This window comes from Monodelphis domestica, chromosome 3 (genome assembly GCF_027887165.1).
Source record: "Monodelphis domestica isolate mMonDom1 chromosome 3, mMonDom1.pri, whole genome shotgun sequence".
NCBI classification, from domain to species: domain Eukaryota; kingdom Metazoa; phylum Chordata; class Mammalia; order Didelphimorphia; family Didelphidae; genus Monodelphis; species Monodelphis domestica.
In genome coordinates, this window is record NC_077229.1 from 422,671,080 (window position 1) to 422,696,897 (window position 25,818).

A 25,818-nucleotide genomic window follows, 5' to 3' on the forward strand; every position below is an offset into this window, starting at 1 on the left:
ATTAATAGCTTTTAATTTTAGTAGACTAAATTACTAAATTAGTAATTTAGGTTTTGAACAATACAATATCTCAGACAATTAAATCTTGGGATGTTTAAAAATGAACTGATCAATCTCAAAATGAGTTACTTCCCCTAAGGTGAGGGTAAAAAATGGTCAAACAGTATTTTCATTATATTTATTCTTCTACCCAGATGCTAGAGCTGTACCACACCCACCCAAGGAATGGAACAGAAGGCAAAACTGAACTTCAAAATCTTTTTTGGTACATGCCCAATATCTCTTGACTCATTAAAGGGAGCAGAGGAGAGGGCAGAATTTCAATTTAACATGAGAATAAAATGCTGACCTAACCTGAGCCTGCATTGCTCATTCAAAAACATCGTGGGAAAAATCAATCTAACCTCTTTGTTTTACAGATTAGACTACTGAGACCAAGAGAGGTTAACTGTCCTACATAAGAGCACATCAGTAATAAGTACCAGAGTCAAGATTTCATCCCAGCATTAGTAACATTGCCCCATTCTGCCTGCTATGGAAGATCAAGACACAGTATTGTGGGAAAAATAAATTAAACCTTTCATTAATTGGGGAGAACATCCACAGAAACAAACTTTAAAATGTCAAACCAATGCCTCTCAACACTGGAATTTTTTAATTTGAAATTATTTTTGAAGAATTTAAATTTCTGTGGTAGAGTTGAAAGAATACCACAGAAGAATGAGCACATGGGTAGGAGATGAAAAAGAAAAACATGAGAACCACTATTTTATTCTTTAACTCCACAAAAAAAAAAAAAGCCTAACACCATAAGGCTCACAAGTTTGTTAACTGAGTTCCAAAACTTTTCCAGTCGAGCAGCAAAGCCTTAGACATCATGCTGGCACATTACAAAATTATAAGAGACTAGTTACAAACAGCACTTCAGGCTTTTAAATTATTTAATGTGTTCAATATGTCAGGCTAATATTTCATGTTCTTTAAAAGAGCTTGTACTCCCCAAACTCCCCTGATACAGCTGGAGTCTATGATTTTTCTCAACATTTCCTCCTGTGTAACCTTCTTACCATCTAATTTTAAGTGTAAGCATTTTTTCCTGATTAAACATTTGTCTTCTGATGATGGGGTCTCTTTTATGAGTTCTGCAACTTTGATCTCACACAAGACTGAATAAGTAAAGGCAAAATCCAAAAAAGTAGCTTATCAAAGATGTAGATGACATGAAACTGAGGAGACAGCTAATATACTCTAAGATAGCTCTAACACAAAAATATCTTGCCTACTTAAAAATTATCCACCATATCAATAGAATTAAATTTTTTAAATGAATGTGAAGTTCTACATTTAGATTCAAAAAATCAATCTCATAAGTAAAAGAGAGGAAAGGGCACTACTAAATGATAGCTCATGTGAAAAAAGACTTGTAGGTTTTCGCAGCCTGCAAGTTAAATGATTTTGAAAAATCCCTCCTTTTAAAAAAAAAAAAACCCATTGCTCTATTTTTTCAAATGGCATACTGACATTCTTTGTCATTGATAGCTTGTGATACATAGAGAACAATCAGACACTGGCTTTCACTAATAAACTTAGTTAAAGTGAAAACAACCTACAGGGACATGTACAAAAAATAAATTACCCTCTAAGACATGATACTTTTTAAAAGGCCTAACATTTATCCAGTGACCACAACATGACAAATAAATAATGAAAATGCAGAAGAAACAATCTCATTCTTAAGGATGTGATAAAACTAAAGAAATTTTATTGGCTTTGTTTGGAGGAGAATCTTATTCTCTAAATCCAGATTTCAAAAAATTATTTTGATACTATAATTGAGGTCAAATAGCTCAATTTACTTCTAATAAAGCCTACCATGACTCCCCTGTCCCTGACACTCTTAGCTGAGAATATTGCCAGATATTTCACTAAAAAAAATTGAGGCAATTCACCAAGAATTCCCTCTTCTTCCTTCCTCTTTCTCATCACATATCACTAAGATGATCCTGAAGAGGTGACCATTTTTCTTGCCAAGGCCAATCCTAGGGATTCCATCTCATCTAGACTGCTCCAGCAGTCACACTCTATGAATTATCTTCAATCTTTCTCCATCTACTGGATGTTTCCCCACTGCCTACAAATACACCCATGTGTCATCTAACCTCAAAAATTCTCCTCTGTTCTATTCCATTCCTGTAAGCTATTATCTGACTTTTCTTCTCTTTTTTTTTACAGTTAAAACCCTTTGAGGTATCTAAATGAATGCCTCCTCCTTAACTTTCTGGAGTCTGGCCTCCGTTATTGTTCAAAATGTGGAATTGCTCTCTAAAAAGTAATCAATGATCTCTTAAACTTCAACTGATGACTTTTTTTTCAGTCAACATTCTGACTTTTCTGTAGCCTTTGATGCTGCCCATCACCCTCTTCTCCTTGATGCTCTCTTTTCTCCAAAGCTTCATGATATTACTCTCTCCTGGTTCTCCTTTTTGTCTGACTATTCCTTATCAGTCTCCTTGGCTAGATTGTCATTGAGATCACATCCACTAATCATGGATGTCCCCTAAGACTATGTCCTGGGTCTTCTTCTCTTGTCTGTATTTTACTCAGTGACTTAATCAGTTCTCATGATTCAACTACTATATCTAGGCAGATAATTCTCAGACTGACTATTGCAAGCACTAATCTCTCTTCCCACCTCAGCCTGGAATCTGCACCTGCTTACTGAACAGTTTAAAGATGTCTCATAAGCAACTTAATCTCAGTTTATACAGAACTGATTTCATTATATATATGTGTGTGTGTGTGTGTGTGTGTGTGTACATAACATATAATTTTGAGGATGTACATTTATACAAAATATATTCATGTCCATATTGTGTTATTTTATGTTATGTAAATTTTACATAAATAAGTCATAAATCAATTGCGCAAAATTATGGATTAATTTTTAATAATTACATTTACATTTATAACTATATATGTGTTCACATGTATAGAGGCATCATAGTGTGGTATATAGAGATCTGCCTTAAAAATCAGGAAGACCTGAGCTAAAAACATCAACTCTGCTAAAAACTCTCTACATGATGCTAGGCAAGTCTCAATGACCCAAATGACTAAGACCATAAAAAGTTGCTCAGAAAGGACAGGTCTCAACCAATAGGATTTTCCTTACCAGCGAACTACTTATATCCATGAAATTATAAGCCCAGACCAAAAAATGTCATATTGTTCTCATCATGAGTATGAACACAATACTAAGATGTCTTCACCTTCACTCTTAGGTCATTTATTAAAAAAAAAGAAATTTGAAACATTTATACATATAAGAAAACATGGGTGTTATTTCTTCTTTATACTACCACTTCCCACTATTTAGAGACATAAAATCTATTCTCTTTCCTCCATATGTAATGATAAAAGCTTGATATATTTCTGGAATATATAATTTTCACTAGAAGGGACCTTAGAGACCATCTGGTCTAATCTTCTCCATTTACAGATAAATAAACAGAACAGACACATTAAATGATTTGCCCAGAGTAACATACATCCTAAATAAAAGGTGAACCCAGATCCATCTGATGCCAAATTGAGAGCACTTTCCAAAACAATGCTGAATATCAATTAAACTTAAAGAAATTATCACTGAATTAGGAAGTAAAGAAGATTGACAATGAATGATACTTTCTAAGACAGTTCTATTATAGGAAATAATACGGTCACTACAATCAAGTTACTAGAAAAGAAGGCTGTGTAGCAAAGCCCAAAGCTCTTGACAACTACTACACAAAGACCAAGAAAGGGTATCAGGACAAATTCTGCTCAGGAAATATAAGGGGAAATGATTTAATGCCATTTCTGGACCAAAAAGACCTAGAAGAAAGAGTACTGGGAATGAAGAAAACAAGGCATGCCAGGATTCCCATGCAGAGCTTGTAGCACAAAGACCAAATTAGAAGCTGTTGATATGTACTAAGGCAAGGAGAGGCACAAGATCCAACACTGATGGGGCTGATATTGAGCCAATAGACAGCTCTGTCATTCCAATAAAGCTAGGTACCAAGGTTGTGTAAAAGGGTACTTGTCCTGGGCATGGAGTAGTCATAGGTCCTAAGGCTTCTATGTACTAGGCAAAGAACAGAAGTGAGAAGCAACCATATATAAACATGACCCTGTAGAGATAGAGTCTCAGCTGCAGCCCCAAGCTAGTTGACGGTGCCTTAGTCCAACAGTAGTTTACTAGAGCTCCAACCAGAGGCAGTCTCATAGTTGTTTTGCCAAAATCAAAACTGGGATCAGGAGCTTGCAGAGTTCAAACCAAAAAGGGTGCAATCATACTTGGCTCAGATAACTCTGAGTGTGCTGAAAGTCTTTGGGTCCATAGTCTAAACCACTTCTGAAATCATTAAAGAAGATTAAAGATTAAAGAAGGCAGTAGTAACAGGACCCAAGAATATAAAAAAGGCATACAAGCAAGCCTTAGATGTTCCTTCTCCAGAAGAACACAGAGATTGGTCCTGAAACAAATTCCCAATTCAGAAAAAAAAGAGTGGAGGAGTGAGTAAACAAAAACAAAAACAAAAGACTTCCACCACAGAAAGCTATTATGATGTATGGGTGCCTAAGACATGAATGAAAAAGAATAGAATTATTTCAAAACATCTATAAACAAGGCCTAAAAGAAAAGAACAGCTGGATACAATTTCACTCAGAATGCTCTGAAGAAATGAAGCATTAAAAAAGAGACAGAGTTTAAAATGATTTTGTAAGTGAAATGAAAGTGTTAGAAAGAACTAGAAAAGAAATGAGAGCAATGCACTCAAAACTTGAAAAGAGAATTATAACTTAGCACAAGAGGCACAAAAACCTTAGACAAGCAATTAGACTTCCCAAAAATTAAAATAGATCAAAGAGAAATAAATAACTGAGACAATAAAGAATATTAAAACACTCAAAAAGACTGAAATAAACTGGAGAAAGTATGCTATTTCACAGCAGAAAAACACATCAATTAGAGAAAATTTAAGAATTACTAGACTGCCTGAAAAACATACCAAAAAAAAAAAAAACACATTCCAAGAAATAACAAAATTGCCCAGATCTCTTATAAACAAAGGACAAGGTGAAACTATAAAGAATCTACCAGTCATCTGCTGAAAGAAACCCCAGAAGGAAAATTCCCAAGAACAACATCATACTTAATAATCAAGATTTTCTTGGTAAAAGTAGAAAAATACTAAAAGAAGGCCCCCAAAATATCATAACAAAGGAGGCATAACAGGGAAATGCAAAAGAAAAAAGTTTAAAACCAATAACTTCCTCAAAAAATGATACAAGGGAGGAAATAAATTTTATATGAAAAAGAGGACTTTCAAGCATCTAAAATAAAAAGATCAGGGCTAAATAAAAACTTTGAAATTCAATCATAGGAGTAAAAAAATATAAAATGGTAAATACTAGTAAGCAATTAGATCAAACTAAACAGGAGTGAAGAGACAGGTATATAGCTCAGTGGACACAGCACTGGGCCTGGAATCCAGAGAACTTGAGTTTAAATGTGGCCTCAAATACTTACTAGATATGAGACCCAATGGGGTCTCAAAGGGTTGTACATAATTCAATACCAAAAGACAAAGGAGAAATGATTACATTCAAATAAGAAAAATGACACAAGAGTCTGCTCATAAAATATCGCTGAGTGTCAAGAAAGGCAAAGGAATTAGAAGTGGTTTGGTTATGTTTTGTTGATCTTTAAAAAAAGAATAGAAAGGAAAAGAAATAAATTGGGGAGGAAAGTGGGGGAAAAGCATATGAAAAATTATCTCACATAATCTGAGCGTTCTTAAGAAGATTTTTCAGATAATAAGGAGGTGTAGGACTGGGTAACACTGGAATTTCACTTTCCTCTGAATTCAGGTCAAAAGAAGATAGAACACACACACGCTCGTGCACACATATACATGCACAGGCACACACAAAATTGGGTGTAGAAATAAATTTTACTCAAAAGGAAAACAAGAGAAAATGGGTAAAAGGAAGAGGAGGGAAGAATAGGCATACTCATTCTTGTTCACCACTCTCTTCTTTTATAAAAAAGGGGGTAAAAACAAAGAAGAAAAAGCAAAGGATAATAAGATGAAAGGAAATACACAATTAACTATCATAATTATAAATATGAAATTGAGGGGAGAAAAATCTTTATTACAAGTTTCTCTGATAACCATCTTAATCCTAAAATATATAAGGAAATGATTTAAATCTCTAAGAGCCATTCTCCAATTGGTAAATGGCCAAAGAACATGAACAAGCAATTTTCAAACAAAGAAATCTAAGTCATCAATATCTATTAAAATTATTCCAAATCACTGATAGTTTAAGAAATGCAAATTAAAGCAATTCTGGGTTCTATTTTGTACCAATCAAATTAACAAAGTTGACAAAAACCTTACATCTATGTTGGGTGACCTGTGAGAAAACAGACATATTAATGCATTGTTGATGGAACTAGAAAGTGATAAAGCCATTCTTAAAAAGTTACTAAGAGATAAATAAGATAAATAGATAGATAGATAGATAGATAGATAGATAGATAGATAGATAGATAGATAGATAGACAGACAGACAGAGATAGACAGATAAAACAGATAGACAGACAGATAAATGTGTAGATATAGACACAGAGATAGAGATAGTTATATTCTTTGACCTAGTGATACCACCAAAGCTGTATAACCCTGGGCAAATCACTTAACCCTGTTTGCCTCTTGGGATTTGGAGGGGTATTGAGGAATGACTAGAAACTCTGATTTCTAGCCAAGCCCTTTTCATCAGGACTGCTCATCTACCTTTGGCATCTTTTTTTTTTTACACTCTTAAGTTTCCATTTAGAAATCAATACTAAGCATTGATTCCAAGGCCTAAGAGTGGTAAGGACTAGGCAATGGGATTAAATGACTTGCCCAGGGTTATACAGCAAGGATATGTTTGAGGTCACATTTGAATCCAGGTCCTCCTGTCTCTAGGCCTGGCTCTCTACCCACTGAGCCACCTGGATGCCTCTGGTATCTACCTCCAAGGGGCTGTAACACATACAGAAACCATATCCTGATAAACTTGTCTTGGCAGACAGGTTAACCCAGGTTTTAGGTAACCAATAGGCCTTGAACCTGTTGGTGAGTCAGAAGAGTGTCTACCCTAAGCATGGAATACTTCCCCCAGCAGAATGAACCAATGCAAACAATTTGTTCCAATGGAAATGAAGGTAGAAGAGGTAGACACAGTGGCTTGCTTAGAGCTTGACCAGACATTAAAGACATCAAAGTCACCACTATATCCAGTCATGGCCATGGCCAGTCATCCTGACTTTTGGATTGTCACTAAGTTTTGAATACTGGAAGAGACAGTGAGACTGATGACTTTGTGCAGTTCAGCCTCACTTAAATCAATTCATATTCACACTCTTGAAGTCACTGGTCTTCTTTGAAACAAGGTCCAAACAACAACAGAGCACACAGAATTCAAAGAAAGAAGAAAAGTTTGTACAGAAACATTTATAGAAGCTTGTTTTGTTCTGACAAAGAACTGGAAACAAAGGATGTGTTCATCAATTAGAGAATGGCTAAACAAATCATACTATATGCATGTAAAGAAATAGCTTTAAGAACTGATGAAGAGGAAAGATTTAGAGACTTGGAGAGATGTACCTGAACTAATGCAGAATGAAATATGAAGAATGAGGAGAAAAATTTCCATAAGAACATTTTAAAGACAAAAAACTTTGAAAGAAAATCAATCTATTTGGTCAGTGCAACAACCACCCACAATTCCAGTATACCCATAATGAAGCATGCCAACCACCTCCTGACAGAGAATTGATGATGTGAAGTAAAGAAAGAGACATTTTTCGAACATGGCCAACGGTGGAATTTGCTTTGCTCGACTATGTATATTTGTTACAAGGGTTTTAGATTTTGTTTTTGTTTGTTGTTGTAGTTTGCTTTTTTTTAACTTCTAAACATTATTTTATTTGTTCATTTTCAAACATTATTCATTGGAAACAAAGATCATTTTCTTTTCCTCCCTCCCCCCCCATAGCCGACACGCAATTCCACTGGGTATCATGTGTGTCTTTGGTCCGAATCCATTTCCATGTTGTTGGTATTTGTATTAGGGTGTTCATTTAGAGTCTCTCCTCAGTCATATCCCCTCCACCCCTGTAGTCAAGCAGTTGCTTTTTCTTCGGTGTTTTACTCCCACAGTTTATCCTCTGATTGTGGATAGTGTTTTTTAGATCCCTGCAGATTGTTCAGGGACACTGCATTGACACTAATGGAGATGTCCATTACGTTCGATTGTACCAGAGTGTATCAGTGTCTGTGTTCAATGTTCTCCTGGCTCTGCTTCTTTCGCTCTGCATCACTTCCTGGAGGTTGTTCCAGTTCCCATGGATTCCTCCACTTTATTATTCCTTTTAGCACAACAGTATTCCATCACCAACATATACCACAGTTTGTTCAGCCATTCCCCAATCAAAGGGCATCCCCCTCATTTTCCAATTTTTGGCCACCACAAAGAGCGCAGCTATGAATATTCTTGTACAAGTCTTTTTCCTTATTATTTCTTTGGGGTACAATGTAGCTTGCTTTTTTAAGAAGTATAAAAGGGAGAGAAAATATTTTTATAAACTTAAAGACCTAAAATAAAATGGTCTGGAAATGAATTAAAATCCCAATAGGTTCGCTGATATTAAATGGGTTTTCATAGTATAAAAAGCAAACTATTAGACACTATAAGAGATACAAAAGAAAAGTAATATTTCATTACTAAAGTTTTCCAACTATTTATGACATTATTTGAAAATGTTTTTATTAATAAACAATTCTCTTTGGAAGTAAAGTTAAATAAAGCATGCTGTTGTTACTCAAGATTTCCACTTGCTAATTGATAGATTTCCTTTAGTTTTAAGGTATAGCCAATTCTAATGAATGACCCCAAAATTCCATGGCTAAAAATGATTCACAAAAACTATCCTATGATGCAATAAAAAGGACATCCATGGATGTCATTGGAATTTTTAACTAAGAAAAACAATATACTAACCTAGATGCTACAGTGTGCTCAAAGAAGACAGGGACAGAATATACAGTAGCATAACTATTTCTGGACTATCATTGTATGATGATATTTAGACATCAGTTAATAAGTATTCTGATGACAGATCCTAAGATACATGTCCTCACCCAAAAAGAAATTTCTAAAAATAAGTCAAAGCACATTAGCAATGACTGAGATCAGAATTATTATGGGAAAATATTTTTTTAATTTTTAAATAATCTAGTCTCCATACAATTCTGTCTCTACACCATATCAACAGCACAACTAATGACATAACTGAATAAATTTAAGTAAAAATCACATACCAAATTTAGCCAAAAACTTAGATTAAAATTTTTTTTTAGTCCACTGAACAGTCTAATCTGTTGGCTGGACTGACCAATAGACACAATTAGAATGTATTGGGCCAACACAAAAAAGAGGATATTGTGAATATATGTAGATGTATGGCTTTGAAAGAGACAAAATAAAAGTATTATATCTGATTCTATAACCTATAAAATGCTAACAAATTCATCATTTGAAGAATGCAAAGAAAACATAAATCCTGATGATCACAACTTACAAGAGTGGGATGTCAATGATTAACTTGATTAAGCAGCAAAGCAGCTCTTCTATGAGATCTTCAGAGTCAGCTTCTGGTAAGATACATCAAAGGTTCATCAGAAAACAGAATATAGGCATCTCTCATCTCAAGGTTAGATTACTCTTTATTCAAATACAAAATAAGGGCTATATTTGCAAAACTCAGAAATGTGTTCTCCCTTTAATGAAACCCAAATTATGAACCTAGGTAAGACTGTGATGATAGACTCCTGGTATATTAATTCAGTATCAAAAGTTACACCACTTGAATTCCCCAAAACTTTCCAACAATTCTTTTTTTTCCCTGCATAGACACATCTAAATATATAGATATACATATCTATGTATGCATTTTGGTTTTGATTGTACTCTGCCTCATCACAAATAGCAGATGAAAAGTGGTCTTCTGAGGAAAAAAATGACCAGAAGGGGTATTCTGTAAGAATTATGTTCTCTAAAAGATGAGTCAAAGAAAGATGAGGACTTAGCTTAACTTAGCAGATAAGAGGATAAGCAATATTTACTCCTAAGATGACAGGAAAAGCAGTCAATGAACAGATTGTTGACAGAAAAGTCTATCTTTACCAAAGCTACCCAATGTAAGCCACATGAGTTAATAACCTCCTCCTAGGTTGATTTGTTATAAATGTCACCCTCTGGCTCACCCTCCCAAATGCAGTGGCCCAGACCTAAGGAGTAACATTTAAAAATCATTCATTGAGTCCCTAAAGAGGATTTCAAACCAAATTAACTTGGCCAGTTTAATAACATCCCACTAGTTGGCAAAGCAGCCAGAATAGCTTGTTTATCACCAAAGGTGAAAGAACAGACTCTGAAAACCCACACTTTGCCTGATTGAGTCTTTTCTCCCAAGAGGAAAAAAAAATTTTTTTGATTTTAGACATAAAAATGGTGGCAAGGATTCCTTGCTCTGTATTCCAAGCATCACTCTAAAGCATGACCTCACCTCCTCATGAACAAAGTTTATAGCTGAGTCAATTAAGCAATGGGACCACAGCTTTATTGCCACTTTTTAAAAAATGATGATTAAAAAATAGATTTAGTGCAAATGAAATGTGGTATTTCAAAGCCAAAAATATAATAGCAGTTCATGTCAAGAATGAGCATTTTCTACATGAAATTATTAAGGGCTTGCATTTGCTAAAAGAACATTCCTTCAGAAGGATATATCCAAATTAAGGAATTTTCTAAGCTTTCACATAAGGTCAAACATATACCTTCCCTGGCTCTAAGAAAGGCAGTGTGGTACAGTGGAGAGAGAGTCTTGGTCTTAGATTAAGGAAGACATGGGCTCAAAATTTATCTCAGACATTTATTAGCAAAACGGCCCCTTGAAAAATCTCCAGGGCTCAGTTTCCTCACCTGTATAAATAGTTAGATTCAATAAGTTCTTCCAACTATAAATTTATAATACTGTGATGAGACAAAAAGGAAAAAAAAAAGGTTTGCCCTAAATCTACAGTATATTGTAGGTTAACATATACATACAGATATACATATATAGTCCTGACCAAGTAGTGGATAAAGATTAGTGACCTCAGAGTCAAAGACCTGGATTCAACTTCTACCTCTAAAGCATCCTAGTTGTGTAACCAGAGAAAAATCATTCAGACTCTTAGTGCCCACAAACAAGCATCTATACCTACAAGCTGCAGAAAAGGTACATAGCCAGAGAAAGTTCCTCACTAAAAGCCCCCTCCAAAGATGAAGTCACAGGTTCAGGGGGGATGAAGGTAGAAGAAGAAAATTTTATTGAGGGAGGAGAGCTCAGAGGAAGCCCAGTTCTACGATTTCATTAGTGTAGGGAATGGGGATAAGAAAACATACTCTATGCAATATCCCGAGATAAGGTCAAAATAGGTATATAATCTAGACATAAAGAGTGATACTATATAGTCTACTGGTCAGATGAGGAAAGGAAGAATTTACAACTAAACAAGAGACAGAAACCATTAGGAGATGTAAAAGGAATAATTCTGACTAATTTAAATGAAAAGACTTGTATAAACAAAACCAATATGGGGGAAGCTGGGTGGCTCAGTGGATTGAGAGTCAGGCCTAGAGACCGGAGGTCCTGGGTTCAACACTTTCCAGCTGTGTGACCCTGGGCAAGTCACCTGATCCCCATTGCCTAGCCCTTACCACTCTTTTGCCTTGGAGCCAATACACAGTATTGACTCCAAGACGAAGATAAGGGTTTAAAAAAAACAAAAAACACAAAACAATGTAACCAAGATAAGAAAGGAAAAAATTTTTGTAGCAAATTTCTCTGATAAAGATCTCATTTGTCAAATATATAGAGAACAAAGTCGAATTTATAAGAATACAAATCATTCTCTGACAAAGAATCAAGGGATATGAATAAGCATTTTTCATATGAAGAAATCAAAACTCAATTATCATATGAAAAAAATGTTCTAAATCCCTCTTGACTGGAAAAACACAAATTAAAACAACTCTGAGCCACCACCTGACATCTATCAGATTGGCCAATATGACAGTGAAGAAAAATGATAAATGTTGGAGGAGATGTGGCAAAATTGGGACTCTAATGCATTGTTGATCTAATTGTAACTGATACAACCATTCTGGAAGGCAATTTGGAACTATGCTCAAAGGGCTATAAAACTGTATAACCTTTGATCCAGTAATACCACTACTAGGTCTGTATCCCAAAAAGATCTAAAAAATAGAGAAAGGATCTACTTGTAAAAAACTGGTTATAGCAGACTTTCTGTAGTAGCAAAGAATATGGAAACTGAAGGGATGTACATCAATTGGGGAATGGCTGAACAAATTGTAGTATATGATAATCATGGAATACTATTGTCCTATAAAGAATAAGCAGGATGATTTCAGAAAAAGTTGGAAAGATTTTACATGAAGTGATGCAGAGTGAAATAAGCAAAACCACGGAACATTGTACATAGTAAGAACAGCGTTGTCCGGTGATCAATTGTTAACGATTTAGCTACTCTCAGCAACAACTTATGACAAAAAATGCTTTCCATCTTCAGAGAAAGAACTGTTAAGAGTTGAAATGCAGATCAAAGCATACTATATCTTACGTCAGTTTATTTGTGTTTTTATATTGGGCTTTTGGTTTATCTTTTATGAGTGTTCTCTTACGACAATGATCAATATGGAAATAAGTTTTGCATGATAATATATGTATAACCCAAATCTAATTGCTTACCACCACACCTCCAGGATCAGGGACAGAAGGGAGGGAAGGAGACAATTTGGATCTTATAATTTCAAAAAATATATATTGAAAATTGTTGTTGAGTGTAAATGAGCAAATAAAATATATATTTAAAAAACAGAAAAATTCCCAATCAAAGCAAATCAGCAACTACTCAATAACTAATAGTCTTAAATACTCACTTGAAGCCCTGAGAGGTGACTTAACTTGACCCAGATCACAGAGGTGGTCTGACCAGAGGTTGTCTGCCCATTCCTGCATTGAAACATCATAAAATGCAGAGACTCAAAGTTTAACAAGAAGGTTGTATCCCCGCTTGTTAAGCAGTTATTTCAAATTGGAAATACATCTTTTCCACAGATATGTTTTAATAACTACAATAGTCCAGGTTGGAGGGGCAAAAGTGTCCTCTTGGACTTTTTGGATTTTCATACACTTGACTCAAACATTTAACTATACAATGTAGAGAAGCACTCAGTTCACTTAGACAGTGTACAGCTCTATGAAGCAACAACAGAACAATTAGCTTCACAAGAGAAAATGGTTCTAAAGCCAAAATGCTCTCAATCTAAGACAACTCTCTCAGAATACGTATTTTTGGCTAAAAGGATATAGAATACTCAGGACAAATCCAGGACTGTTACCAGAAAAAGAAATCACAAGACATAACTTATCATTAGCATTACATCGGAAGGATAGTCAGTTTTGTTTTCATGAAGGAAAACTGAAGCAATATCAAAAGGTGAACCTATGATATAATTCCTTAAAGGACAGATGGTTATGGTCTCACAATACTCAAGATTAAATTATTATAACTATTTAATCTATGTTCAATGGAAATGTCTCCTTGCAAAGTAATAAATGTTAGAGAGGATGTGGCAAAATTGGGACATTAATTCATTGCTGGTGGAGTTGTGAATTGATCCAACAATTCTGGAAGGCAATTTGGAACTATGCTCAAAGGTCGCCAAAAGACTGTCTGCCCTTTGATTCAGCCATACCATGACTAGATTTGTACCCCAAAGAGATAATAACGAAGAAGACTTATACAAAAATATTCATAGCTGTGCTCTTTGTGGTGGCCAAAAATTGGAAAATGAGGGGATGCCCTTCCATTGGGGAATGGCTGAACAAACTGTGGTCTATGTTGGTGATGGAATACTATTGTGCTCAAAGGGATAATAAAGTGGAGGAATTCCATGGAGACTGGAACAACCTCCAGGAAGTGATGCAGAATGAAAGGGGCAGAACCAAGAAAACATTGTACACAGAGATGGATACTCTGTGGTACAATCGAACGTAATGGATTTCTCTACTAGCAGCAATGCAATGATCCAGGACATTTCTGAAGGACTTATGAGAAAGAATGCTATCCACATCCAGAGGAAAATCTGTGGGAGTAGAAACACAGAAGAAAAACAGCTGCTTCATCACATTTGTCAATAGGGATATGATTGGGGTTATAAACCCTAAATGATCATCCTAGTGCAAATATCAATATGGAAATAGGTCTTGACCAAAGACACATGTAAAACCCAGTGGAATTGTGCATCAGATATGGGAGGGAAGTGGGAGGAGGGGAGGGAAAGAACATGGTTTTTGTAATCCTGGAAAAATGCTCTAAATTAATCAGTTAAATAAAAATATTAAAAATTAAAAATTAAGGAACAATTTTTAAAAAGAAAGAAAAAATTTATCAAAGCAACAACAACATCAAAAAGTTCAGCGGCAGCTCAAATTCAGTATGTTCAAAATATAACTCCTAATCTGCCCCTATAAACCCAACCCTTCTCCAGACTTCCCTAGCCCCAAGGGCACAACTACCCTTCCAGTTATCAAGATTCACAACCTAATTAAGTCATCCTCAATTCTTTACTCATCCTTACCCAACATATTAAATCAGTTGCTAGTATTGACATTTCTGCCTCCACAGCACAGCTCTTCCCTTTTCTCCCCTAACAAGTCCATCACCATAAGCAGTTTCCAAGGACCTACTCTAACCATGTGTGGTTAGAATAAAATGTCAGTGTGATGACGCAAGGGGAAAATTTTCAGTTGCTGAATCAGAAGATCTGGGTTCAAATCCAAGTTCTTCTCTGAGAATAAGTATTGTGTAGGTGGATGGCATTTTAGACAGGAAAACCAGATCAAAGACCTGAGCAAATTACTTCACCCCTCTAAGCATCTTGTTGCTTTATTTGTAAAATCAGCAGGGGGAAAGGGAGGGAATGGGGATGAAATCCGTGAATTCAAGGAGTCCAGAGATTTAAATGTGGAAAAGAAATACATCTTTATTTTCATTAACTTCTAACTAAAATTTAATATGTCCTTTAATTATTCAAAATTATTATTTATGAGGAGGAAGAGGAGAAAGAGAAGGGATCCTAAGCTGCCAAAGGGGCCCATGACACCAAAAAAGTGAAGAACCCCCCCCAAACTAAGTTGTCTCCAAGATCCCTTTTAGCCCAAAATCTATGATTCTATAATCCTATGATACCAGAACTTGGGCAGAGAAGCAGGAATTACCAAAAAGTTGAGAAGTAAAGAGGAAAAAGAAAATGGGGAAAGCAGCTAGAGGAAATAAGTATGTGATGGTTTAAGGCAGGCTACATACAGTAATTTTTAAAAGAGCATTAAAAGAAAATGAGCTAATAGTTATTTTCTTTAAATTTGCATTCAGAAAGTCAAATTGCCAGTTATTCATTATTGCCCGTTACTACATAGTGCCAAGTGTAAGTACTGAAAAACACACCAAGAAATGACAGAACTACATTCCAAAAAATTTTAATAGAGTGCCTCACAAGTACAGAGCACAACTTAATTTTCTTGAAATTAAAACCAAACAGATAGCTTGGCTGATGTTCACTATAAGTCTGTATTCAGAAAATCATGTGTTGTTACTAAAGTTAGGAATATCTAAGTCATTTTAAAACATTTAAGTTAATTTTTGTCCAAAATATGGACACAAATCATTCCCTGAAAAAGTTAAACCAGGGGGCAGTTAGGTAGATAGAGAACCAGCCAGGTCTGAAGATCCTGGGTTCCTGGGTTCAACTCTGAACTTAGACATTTCAAAGCCATGTGACCCTGGGCAAAACACTTAACCTCCACTGCCTTGCCCTACCTCTCTTCTGCCTTAGAATCAAGATTCTATTTTTTAAAAAGAGTAAGTTAAATCATATTTTTAAATACCTCTGGAAGTAAAAATTGATTTGACCAACAGGGCTGTCTGTGTTCTATAAAATCACAAAAAAATACATCAACCACAAAACCAAGTTTAGATACTTTTGTTATTGTTTTGGGAAAAGCAATCCATGATTTAAATACTGATACAGTTAAATACATTTTAACCAAAATCCTATCAGTTCTATATAGGGGAACTGATTTCAAATGACAGTCTGATTACACTATGAAGCTATTTTCCTTTTTTAAAGGAAATATCTATTTTTTAATTGGTTTTAATTCATTTTTGTTTCATCTTCAGTTCTGAATTCTCTCCCTCTTCCTCTTTCCCCATCCAATGAGAAGGTAAGAAATACAAAATCCATTTAAAATATGTATTCATTTAAACAAATTCCAGTGAAAGAGAGAAATAGAGGGAGAGGGGAGAGCAGGAAGGAAAATAAAGGAAGAAGAAAAGAGAAAGGGAAAGAAAATATGCTTAGATTGAAACAAATTGGTTCTCCAAGTCCATCAGCTCTCTACCTAGAGATGGATAGAATATTTCATCATGAGTCTACTGAATTGTGATAGGTTATTGTTTTGAGTAGAGATCCTAAGACTTTCAAGATTGAGCTTTATAATCTTTACAATTTTGTTATAATATTAGAAATTATTCTCCTGTATAGCAAGTGTCTCTGACAAAGGCCTCATTCCTCAAATATATAGAGAACTGAGTCAAATTTCTAATACAAAACATTCCCCAATTTAAAAATGATCAAAGATATGAATAGGCAGTTCTCAGAAGAAGAAATTAAGACTATCTATAGTCATGTGAAAAAATGTTCCAAATCATTATGGATTAGAAAAATGCAAATTAAAATAACTCTGAAATACCACTTTGCCTAATATGACCAAAACATGATAAATATTGAAAGAGATATGGGAAAATACATTGTTAGTAGAACTGTGAACTGATACAACCATTCTGGAGAACAATATGGAACCACACCCCAAAAGCCATAAAACTATGCATACCCTTTGACCCAAAAACAAAAAGTTCAGAGATATGGGGAAATAACCTTTTTGTACAAAAATATTTTTAGCAGCTCTTTTTGAAGTGGCAAAGAATTATAAACAGTGACAGCATCCATCAATTGGCAAATGGCTGAATGTAGTATATGGCTATAAGAATACACTATAGGAAATAACAAAAAGGATGAGTTCAGAGAAAACAGGAAAGACATATGAACTGATGCAAAGAGAAGTGAGCAGAAGCTGGAGAACAGTATATACTGTTAATAGAAATGTTTTAAGATGATCAACTGTGAAGGACTGTGAAGTGTTATCAGCAAAACAAGGTTCAGCAAAACAAGGCTCTAAGATAACCCCAAGAGACTCATGATAAAAAAAAATGCTTACTTTTTAAAACCAAAGAAGGAATTGCTAGAGTCTGGTTGCACTTAAAACTTCCACTTTACTTCCTCTATCAGTTTTTTATTGTACTGTGATATGAGTCTTTTGTCATGGTGTGAAGAATATGGAAATAAGTTTTCAGTGAAAGCAGTGTAATAATCTATATAGTTTACCATCTCGGGGAAGAAAAGAGAGGTAAAGAGAGAATCTGAATTACAAAATGTCACAAAACAATTGCCAAATATTATTTCTACATGTAATTGAAAAAAAAGAGAGAGATTATTCTCCTGGCTTTGCTCACATCCCTGTATGTATGTATATATGTATTCCAGGTTTTTCTGAAACCATGTCCTTCATCATTTCTTATTACAAAGTAGTATTCCATCATAGTAATATACCATAAATTGTTTTACCATTCCTGAATTAAAAGACCTTCCTTTGGATTCCAAATCTTTGCTACCACAAAACAAACTGCTATAAATATTTTTCTACATATAAGACCTTTTGCTCATAATAGGATATCTTTGGTGTAGTTGGACCAGATCACATAAAGTGATTTTTCAAATGGCATTTTTGTATCTCCTGTCTGGAACTATGCAATATTAGCTCTTCAGCAAATTGTACCTAAAGGACCTTCCAGCTTTAAATCTATGATTTTATGATCCTATAAAGCCTTTTCATTGGACAGGGAAGTACACTATCAAAGAAAGGTGAAAAGGAAAGAAGAAAAATAGGACTATTGGGAAAAACAGTCAGGGGAAATAATTATGTGTTGATTAAAAATAATAAATTATTGTTGAAATGAATTGAACTAAATCACTCATAATAAAACTCCAAATTTATATCTTCAGTAATTCTTTTTGTGAACTTTTTCAATTTGGACATTAAAAAAGTAACTAACAGCAAAGTGCATAGCCCATTAAAAACTCTTAAGCTATCATCTCATTTCTCAATTTTTCTTCAATGTCAAACTTCTTGAAAAAGGAGTCTGCATCCAGTGTTTCCACTTCCTCCCAATCCATTTACCTTCAACCACCTGCAATCTACTTTCTATCATTACCACTTAACTTTGCAAGCTACTCTACCCAAAGCCTACAAATGACCCTTAAGGACCAACTTCAAAAGCCTTTTCCCAAGTTTTCATCTTCTTTGCCCTTATGAAGTATTTGTCACAAATTTCTTCTGGATATGTTCTTTCTTGACTTCCAAGACATCAAACACTACCTTGGTTCTTCTATTTTTATTGTATTGTGATATGAGTCTTTTGTCATGGTGTGAAGAATATGGAAATAAGTTTTCAGTGAAAGTAGTGTAATAATCTATATAGTTTACCGTCTCTATTTGAATTGCACCTTTCCTGATTTTTCATTTGCTTTCCAACCTCTTAATATGGATTGTCCTCAAGAATTGGTCCTTGGTTCACTTTTTTTTTTTTAATCCTTACCTTCTGTCCTACAATTGATACTAAGTGGTGGTTCCAAGGCAGAAGAGCAGAAAAGACTATGCAAAAACAGTTAAAAGAGGGTAACACAGCTAGGAAATGTCTGAGGCCAGATTTGAACCCTGGTCCTCCCATCTCCAAGCCTGGTCTCTACCCCCAAAGCCACCTAGCTGCCCCTCCTCAGTCCACTGTCCTCTTGTTTATCTTCTCTACCTCAATCATCTCATTCACTAGCACCACTTCAACTGCATCTGCAGGATTATTCTAAAAAATATTACCTTCAAACCAGAATTCTAGAACCAAATCTCTATTATCTTCATCTAAAAATCATAAATGCCTCAAACTCAACATGTCCAAACCAAGTTTATTATATTTTTACTAAACTTGTTCCTTCTTCTGATTTAATCATTTCTGTCAGTGACACCACCATTTATTTACCTAGTCTAATATCTCTCCCTCTAACCCTTTGTATCCAACTAGTTAATGAGTTATCCAAATAGGTTCTGATTCTACCTTCTTTTAATACCTCTTTGTTCAGTTCTCTTTCACTATCTTTTATATATAAAATATATATAAAAATAAGGTTTTTAATATTATCCAACTCTGCTAACACAATATCCTCTAAAAAGGTTTTCTCTGCCCTTTCAAATAATCCTTCATACACTTTCCAAACTAATCTTACAGGTATTGTGGCAGCCACTCTTTCTCTTCAACCTTCATATAACTGTCATACCAATATTCTTAAACATGGGTGTGTTCATGTTACTTCTATACTCAAAACCCTCCTTTGGTCCCTTCTTGCCTATGAATTAAATTTCAAACTTCATCTGGTATCAAGGATTCATAATTGTGCTACCCTAATTGTCCAACCTTATCTCATATTATTCTACCCCCTATAATCTACATTCCAGACAAAATGAATGAACTAGGTATCCCTTCTACCACCTCTGGACTACCTTCATGCCTCTGATTCCATTGTTCCCAGTACCCAGAGTTCCCTAACCATCCCACCGCCACTCTCAATCTGCTGACTTCCTATTAATCCAACTGAAATGCCATTTTCATGAAGCCTTCCTTGATCCTTCACCTTAGATGGTAATACTTTTATAAAGATAGGTGATAAAAAGCATTCAGTTTGTACCTCTCTTGTGTAATTATTATTATTATTACTTGTATGTCATATTAAGGCTTCTTGGGATTATTGGAGAATAGAGTAAGAACAGATAGCTGATTGGAGAATAGAGCTAGAACAGATAGAAAGTGAACTTGGGAAGAAGATACCATACCCCTCTGCATTCCTCTAACATTTCATTCATGGTATCACTATAGATCAACTGATTTTCCCAACTGCTGTCATTCTTCCTAGATGTCTAACTTTTCTTATGAAGAAAAATATAAGCAACAAGATAATATTAATAACATCAGAGGAATCAACCTCCTCATCCCAGGACTGTCACCAGGAATATAACTAAAGAAAAAGGGGCACTGATTGCATCCCCACAGACTTTCTACTACATTCTTTTTAAACTCTTACTTTGTCTTAGAATTGACACAAGTATTGGTTCCAAGGCAGAAGAGTGGTAAGAGTTAGGCAACTGGGGTTAAGTGACTTGTCCAGGGTCACAGAGCTAGGAAGTGTCTGAGATCAGATTTGAACACAGGACCTCCCATCTCCAGATCTGGTTCTCTGCCCACTGAGTCACCTAGCTGCTCCTCAACAATTTTCAATATTAAGTTTTCTTTCATAAAGTTTCTAAGACATATCTTATGCTAAGTTGCATGGTATACAAGATATTTCACTAAGGAGAGACAGTGTAACCCAATAGGAAATACCTTTGCTCAAGGCACAGGATGTGGAGTCAGATCCTACTTCTGATGCTTATTACCTGAGTGACCTAAGGCAAGTTAATTAACTTCCCTTGGCTTCAATTCCCCTATCTAAAAAATGCAGAATTACATAGGGGAGTAATAAAGGGGAATAAGCATTTATATCACACCTACTAAGTGACAGACATTATGCTAAGTACTCTTTACAAATATTGCCTCATTTGATATATAGCCTCTAAATTTTCCATTATTTCTAAATCTCTGGTCCTATGTCCTGGGACTTCTTTTTTAAACAAACTTCCTAAAAGTATCCCTTAGGATTTAACAGCCTATTCTTTGACCTAAATCAAAATAAATGAACCAACTGCCTTTTAAGTTTTACTAAAATATATTTAACCAAAATCACAACTCCTCAGCATAAGCATAATACTATACTAACCACTACCATAAACACTAGGGTGTGAGTTCATATTCACCAAGTCCTAGCTTCTTATACATGACTAAAGCTTGGTATTTTCTAAGGTGTGAAAAGCCTGAATTGAATATTACACTGGGCAAGAGAAGATGGGGAAGAGAAGGCAAAAGCATCTACACAAGAATTTATTTCCCCTAGAAGATCAAGTTCATGGAGCTCCTTTAAAATTGAGGAAATGTCTGGCAACCTTCTATAGTGCTATTCCTAAACTATCCCACTGAACTGAATATGCAACATTTGTGAGATTTGGAAGATATGGTTTAGTCTATAATGGGAACTTCGCATAAATTATCCAATGTTCTGTCAGCTCTGAAAGGAAATTCTTATAACTTCATATTCCTGAAATTCAGAACTCAGAAAATCCATTACATGATCCGCTTTCCTAAAATTTATAGGATGGCAGTAGAATAATAGCCAAGCAAGTTACAGGACCACGTGAAGTGAGATTGTTTTCCAGAGTCTTCTCAAACACTACTGTCTAAAACCAGCCTGGGAAAGGCATTCAAGGTAAAGAAGATCCCTGTGAGGCCTTGGTTTTTATAACTGTGACAAAAGCCAATCCTTCATATTGAATGATCATTTAACCACAATAAGAATCTTGGTTTCTTACTGATACTAAATTGAACTGTTTAGAGTATTTGGCAGCCAAAATTAAATGTCAAAACGGGAATCTGGTGAGAAATTCTACCTTCTTCTATAAAATTCCCAAGTGATTAAAATAAAATTTTGAATTACTAACTGATAATAATGATAATGGAAAAGATAAGAGTTAGTAGTGATAGTGTTGGTGCTGGTATTGGATGTGGAAAAAGAAGAGGAAAAAAACAAGGTTATCTTCTTCTTAACCTACATGCAAACTGTATGTAAGCTTCTACTCCCCACTACTCAAAGTAACTCAAAATTAATCTTCAGAGAAGATTAATTAAATAATTAGGAGTCCAAACCAGGAGTCTCAGGAGCTAGTTTTGGAACAAATCACCACTTACCTATTAGAAATAAGTAACTACAAAATTCAAATAACTTCCAATACATACAAAGAACAATGGCACACTAACTTTCCCTTGGCTTATCCTCACTGTTTCCCTTAAGATTTACAGATGGTAAATATAAAGAAAAATCCTTACATAAATATACTCAGGGTTAGAATCTGCTCCTAAGGAAAGAATTTATCAGAGTAGAAGAAATGTTTTTTTAGAAAAGAATGTAGTAAATTGCTGCTACTCTGAAGGCCCAGGTAGTCAAGGGAGGCAGTCACCTAGGACACAACACAGAGGAGGACCAAGTTGAAGGATATTTAACAATGCATATATTTGAAATATGAAAAAAATTAATTTTCTATTGTATTGGGGTATTTATTTTGTGACCATTCTTCCCATCTCTCAGATTTATTAACCTCATTGTTATCCTTGACTTCTGACTCTCACTTACCCTACAAATTCAGACCACTGTCAAATCTTGACATTTGACCCCTTCTTTCTAATTGTACAGCTACTCTTAGTTCAGACCTTCAACACTTCTCACCTAGACTACTAAAATGGCTTCCTCATTGGGCTCCCTGTCCCAGGTCTCTCTCTACTCCATTGCAACCTACACACAACTGGCAAAACGACTTCCTCTAACAGCATAAGACTGAACATGTCACTCATATACTCAAAAGATTTCATTAGATCCCTACTTCCTCTAGGATAAAACAGACACTCCTCTGTTTGGCTTTTAAAGCCCTTCACAATTTGGGTCCAATCTATCTTTCCAGTTTAATTATTGTGAATTACTCCCTTTCCTGCATTCTACAGACCAGCCAAACTGATCTTTTGTATGTTCCTCCAACATAGCACCCCAGCTCCTCTCCCCATGCCTTTGCCCTAGCTATCTCTCACACCTAGCACATCATCCCTCCTCACCTCCACCTCTTAGAATCATTAGCTTCATTCAAAGATCAGCTCAAGTGAGAGTTGCTATTTAAGGTCCTTGATTACCACAGTATCACTCCCAAAATTACTTTCAATTTAGTTTGTATATGTCATGTATACACACATATGCTCACCTAGAAATGCCAGCAACATTTCACCAAACACTAATATTCAAGTGGATGGCAATATAATTAAGAATAACGAATTTTGGATTGATTAGGGATAAAGTGGGTCATATGGGTCTACCATGAGAGCTATATTACCAAGCTACCTTATACCTGGAGCAGATTAACTTGCTCAGTTGCACACACTGATAGACAACTTTCATAGAAGACTCTAGCAATATAACAACAATGTAAATACAGACCCACAAAGCAGGCGGGAGTTACCACACAGTAACCTGTTTTCGGTTGTTTCTTAAAAGAATGCTATTTTGGAAAATAGGAGAGCTACTATTTCTTTGGCATTCATAATAGGACCAAGGAAAAGGGCAGGTTTAATAAACCAAATTAAATTGTAATGCAGCATGGTGATTATTAGATAAACACATGAAACTGTCATTTAGAAAATCTTAAATATATCATTCAAAGTCACCTACAGTGCAACATGGATGGGGGGTAGTATTTGAGGAGGATAAATAAGATGCACTTTCTAATATTACTTTTTATGTAAAAAACACAATTTTGAATGCCAGAAAATTCCAATCTGTGTGACAGAAGGAGAGATATTTGGAGATGAATTACATGTTTTACAGAGAAGGTTTTGGTTCACATAAATATTCAGAAGAATTTCAAACATAGAGGAAGCAATTTTCAAACCTTACCCAGGACACAAATACCTTTTACTTACACACTACGCTCTCCCCTTGCATCAGAGATTATATACATTCTCCTAACAAATTCAAAGTTAGTGCCTCATCACAATCACTAAATATTACTGCTTTTTAAAAAGTTAAGATATAATGATGGAGTTAAGAATATACTCAATTTTGATGACATCAACACAAATACATTCATTCCATCTAACAACTGGTAGCAGTTATATAGTTAAGATTTATGAAGTATTTCCCCCAAAATAAGATTGGCAATGTTATTACCACCATTTTACAGATGAAGAAATTGAGCCTTGCCTATCATTACAGCTTCTAAGCATCAGAAGCTAAAATCAAACCCACATCTACTAACTTCAATTTCAGTGCACATTACATATCTCTCTATATAATTCCCAGAGACAATAAAATAAAGCTTACAACCCTCTTTGAATAATTGAACCTTGCAAAATTTCTTGGCTAACTTCATCAATGGACACAAATGCTTTGGTTAAATACATAATAAAATATGTATTTAATAAAATAAATAAAATATGAAAATCTCTGAATTACTACTATAGTTCCTTAAAGAAGTATATCATTATACCTGTCAGATCTGTGGGAAAGGAAGGAATTTAAGACTAAGCAAGAGATAGAGGACATTGCAAAATATAAAATGAATGACTTTGATTTTATCAAATTTAAACAGTTTTGTACAAACAAAACCAATGCAACCAAAATTAGAAGGAAAGCAACAAATTGGGAAAACATTTTATAACAAAACTCTCCGACAAAGCTTTAATTTCCCAATTATAAAAGGAGCTAAGTCAAATTTACAAAAAAATCAAGCCATTCCCCGACAAGCAAATGGTCAAAGGACATGAATAGGCAGTTTTCTGAAATAAAAACTGTCAACAAGCACATGAAAAAGTGTTCTAAATTGCTCCTGATTAAAGAAATGCAAATCAAAATAACTCTGAGGTACCATCTTACACCTAGCAGACTGGTCAATATGGTAGCAAAGGAAAGTGATCAGTGTTGGAGGGGATGTCTGGAACTATGCACAAAGGGCTTTAAAAGAATGCCTACTCTTTGACCCAACCATACCACTACTGGGTTGATACCACGAAGAGATAATAAGGAAAAAGATTTGAACAAAAATATTTATAGCCGCGCTCTTTGTGGTGGCAAAAAATTAGAGGATGAGGGGGTGTCCATGGATTGAAGAATGGCTTAATAAACTATGGTATCTGATGGTAATGGAAAATTATTGTGCTGAATTAAGAACTGGAGGAATTCCAGGTGAACTGGGAAGACATCCAAGAACTGATGCAGAGCAAAAGGAACAGAACCAGGAGAACATTGTACACAGAGACTGATACATTATGGCACAATTGAATATAATAAACTTTTCTACTAGCAGCAATGCAATGACCCAGGACAATCCCGAGGAACTGATGAGAAAGAACTGTGGGAACAGAAACGCAGAAAACATATGATTGATCACATAGTTCAATATGGATATGATTAGGGTTTTGATGTTAAAAGATCACTCTACTGCAAATATGAATAACATGGAAATGGGTTTTTAACAATGATACATGTATAACCTAGTGGAACTGCTTGTCAGCTCTGAGAAGGGGGGGAGAAAAAATGGGGGGGGGGGTCATGAAATCTGGGGAAAATATTCTTAATTAAACAGAGGGGGGAAAAGACATGTATCATTAATAGCAGAAAACTGAACTATGTTTGAGGATATTGTACAGGATCTCAATTACCCTACCTTGAGGTTTATTAAATTTATCTTAGGAGGAAAAGGAAAAAGCGCTGGGTAGGCCACTTTTTATGTGGGCACAA

The 25,818-nt window shown here is 35.1% G+C and overlaps 1 protein-coding gene across 14 annotated transcripts in view; it reads right to left on the reverse strand.

Moving 5' to 3' along the window:
* Window positions 1-25,818, reverse strand: part of DYM (dymeclin) — a 617,255-nt gene that overhangs the window by 487,567 nt on the left and 103,870 nt on the right. For all 14 annotated transcript variants that reach the window (XR_008917836.1, XM_003340591.3, XM_056824411.1 and 11 more), the window contains one exon: window positions 9,680-9,752. Coding sequence is in view for 13 of the 14 variants with exons in the window: in XM_003340591.3 (XP_003340639.1) it covers window positions 9,680-9,752 (73 nt within the window). In the remaining variant the exon portion in view is untranslated. The remainder of the gene's footprint in view (window positions 1-9,679; window positions 9,753-25,818) is intronic.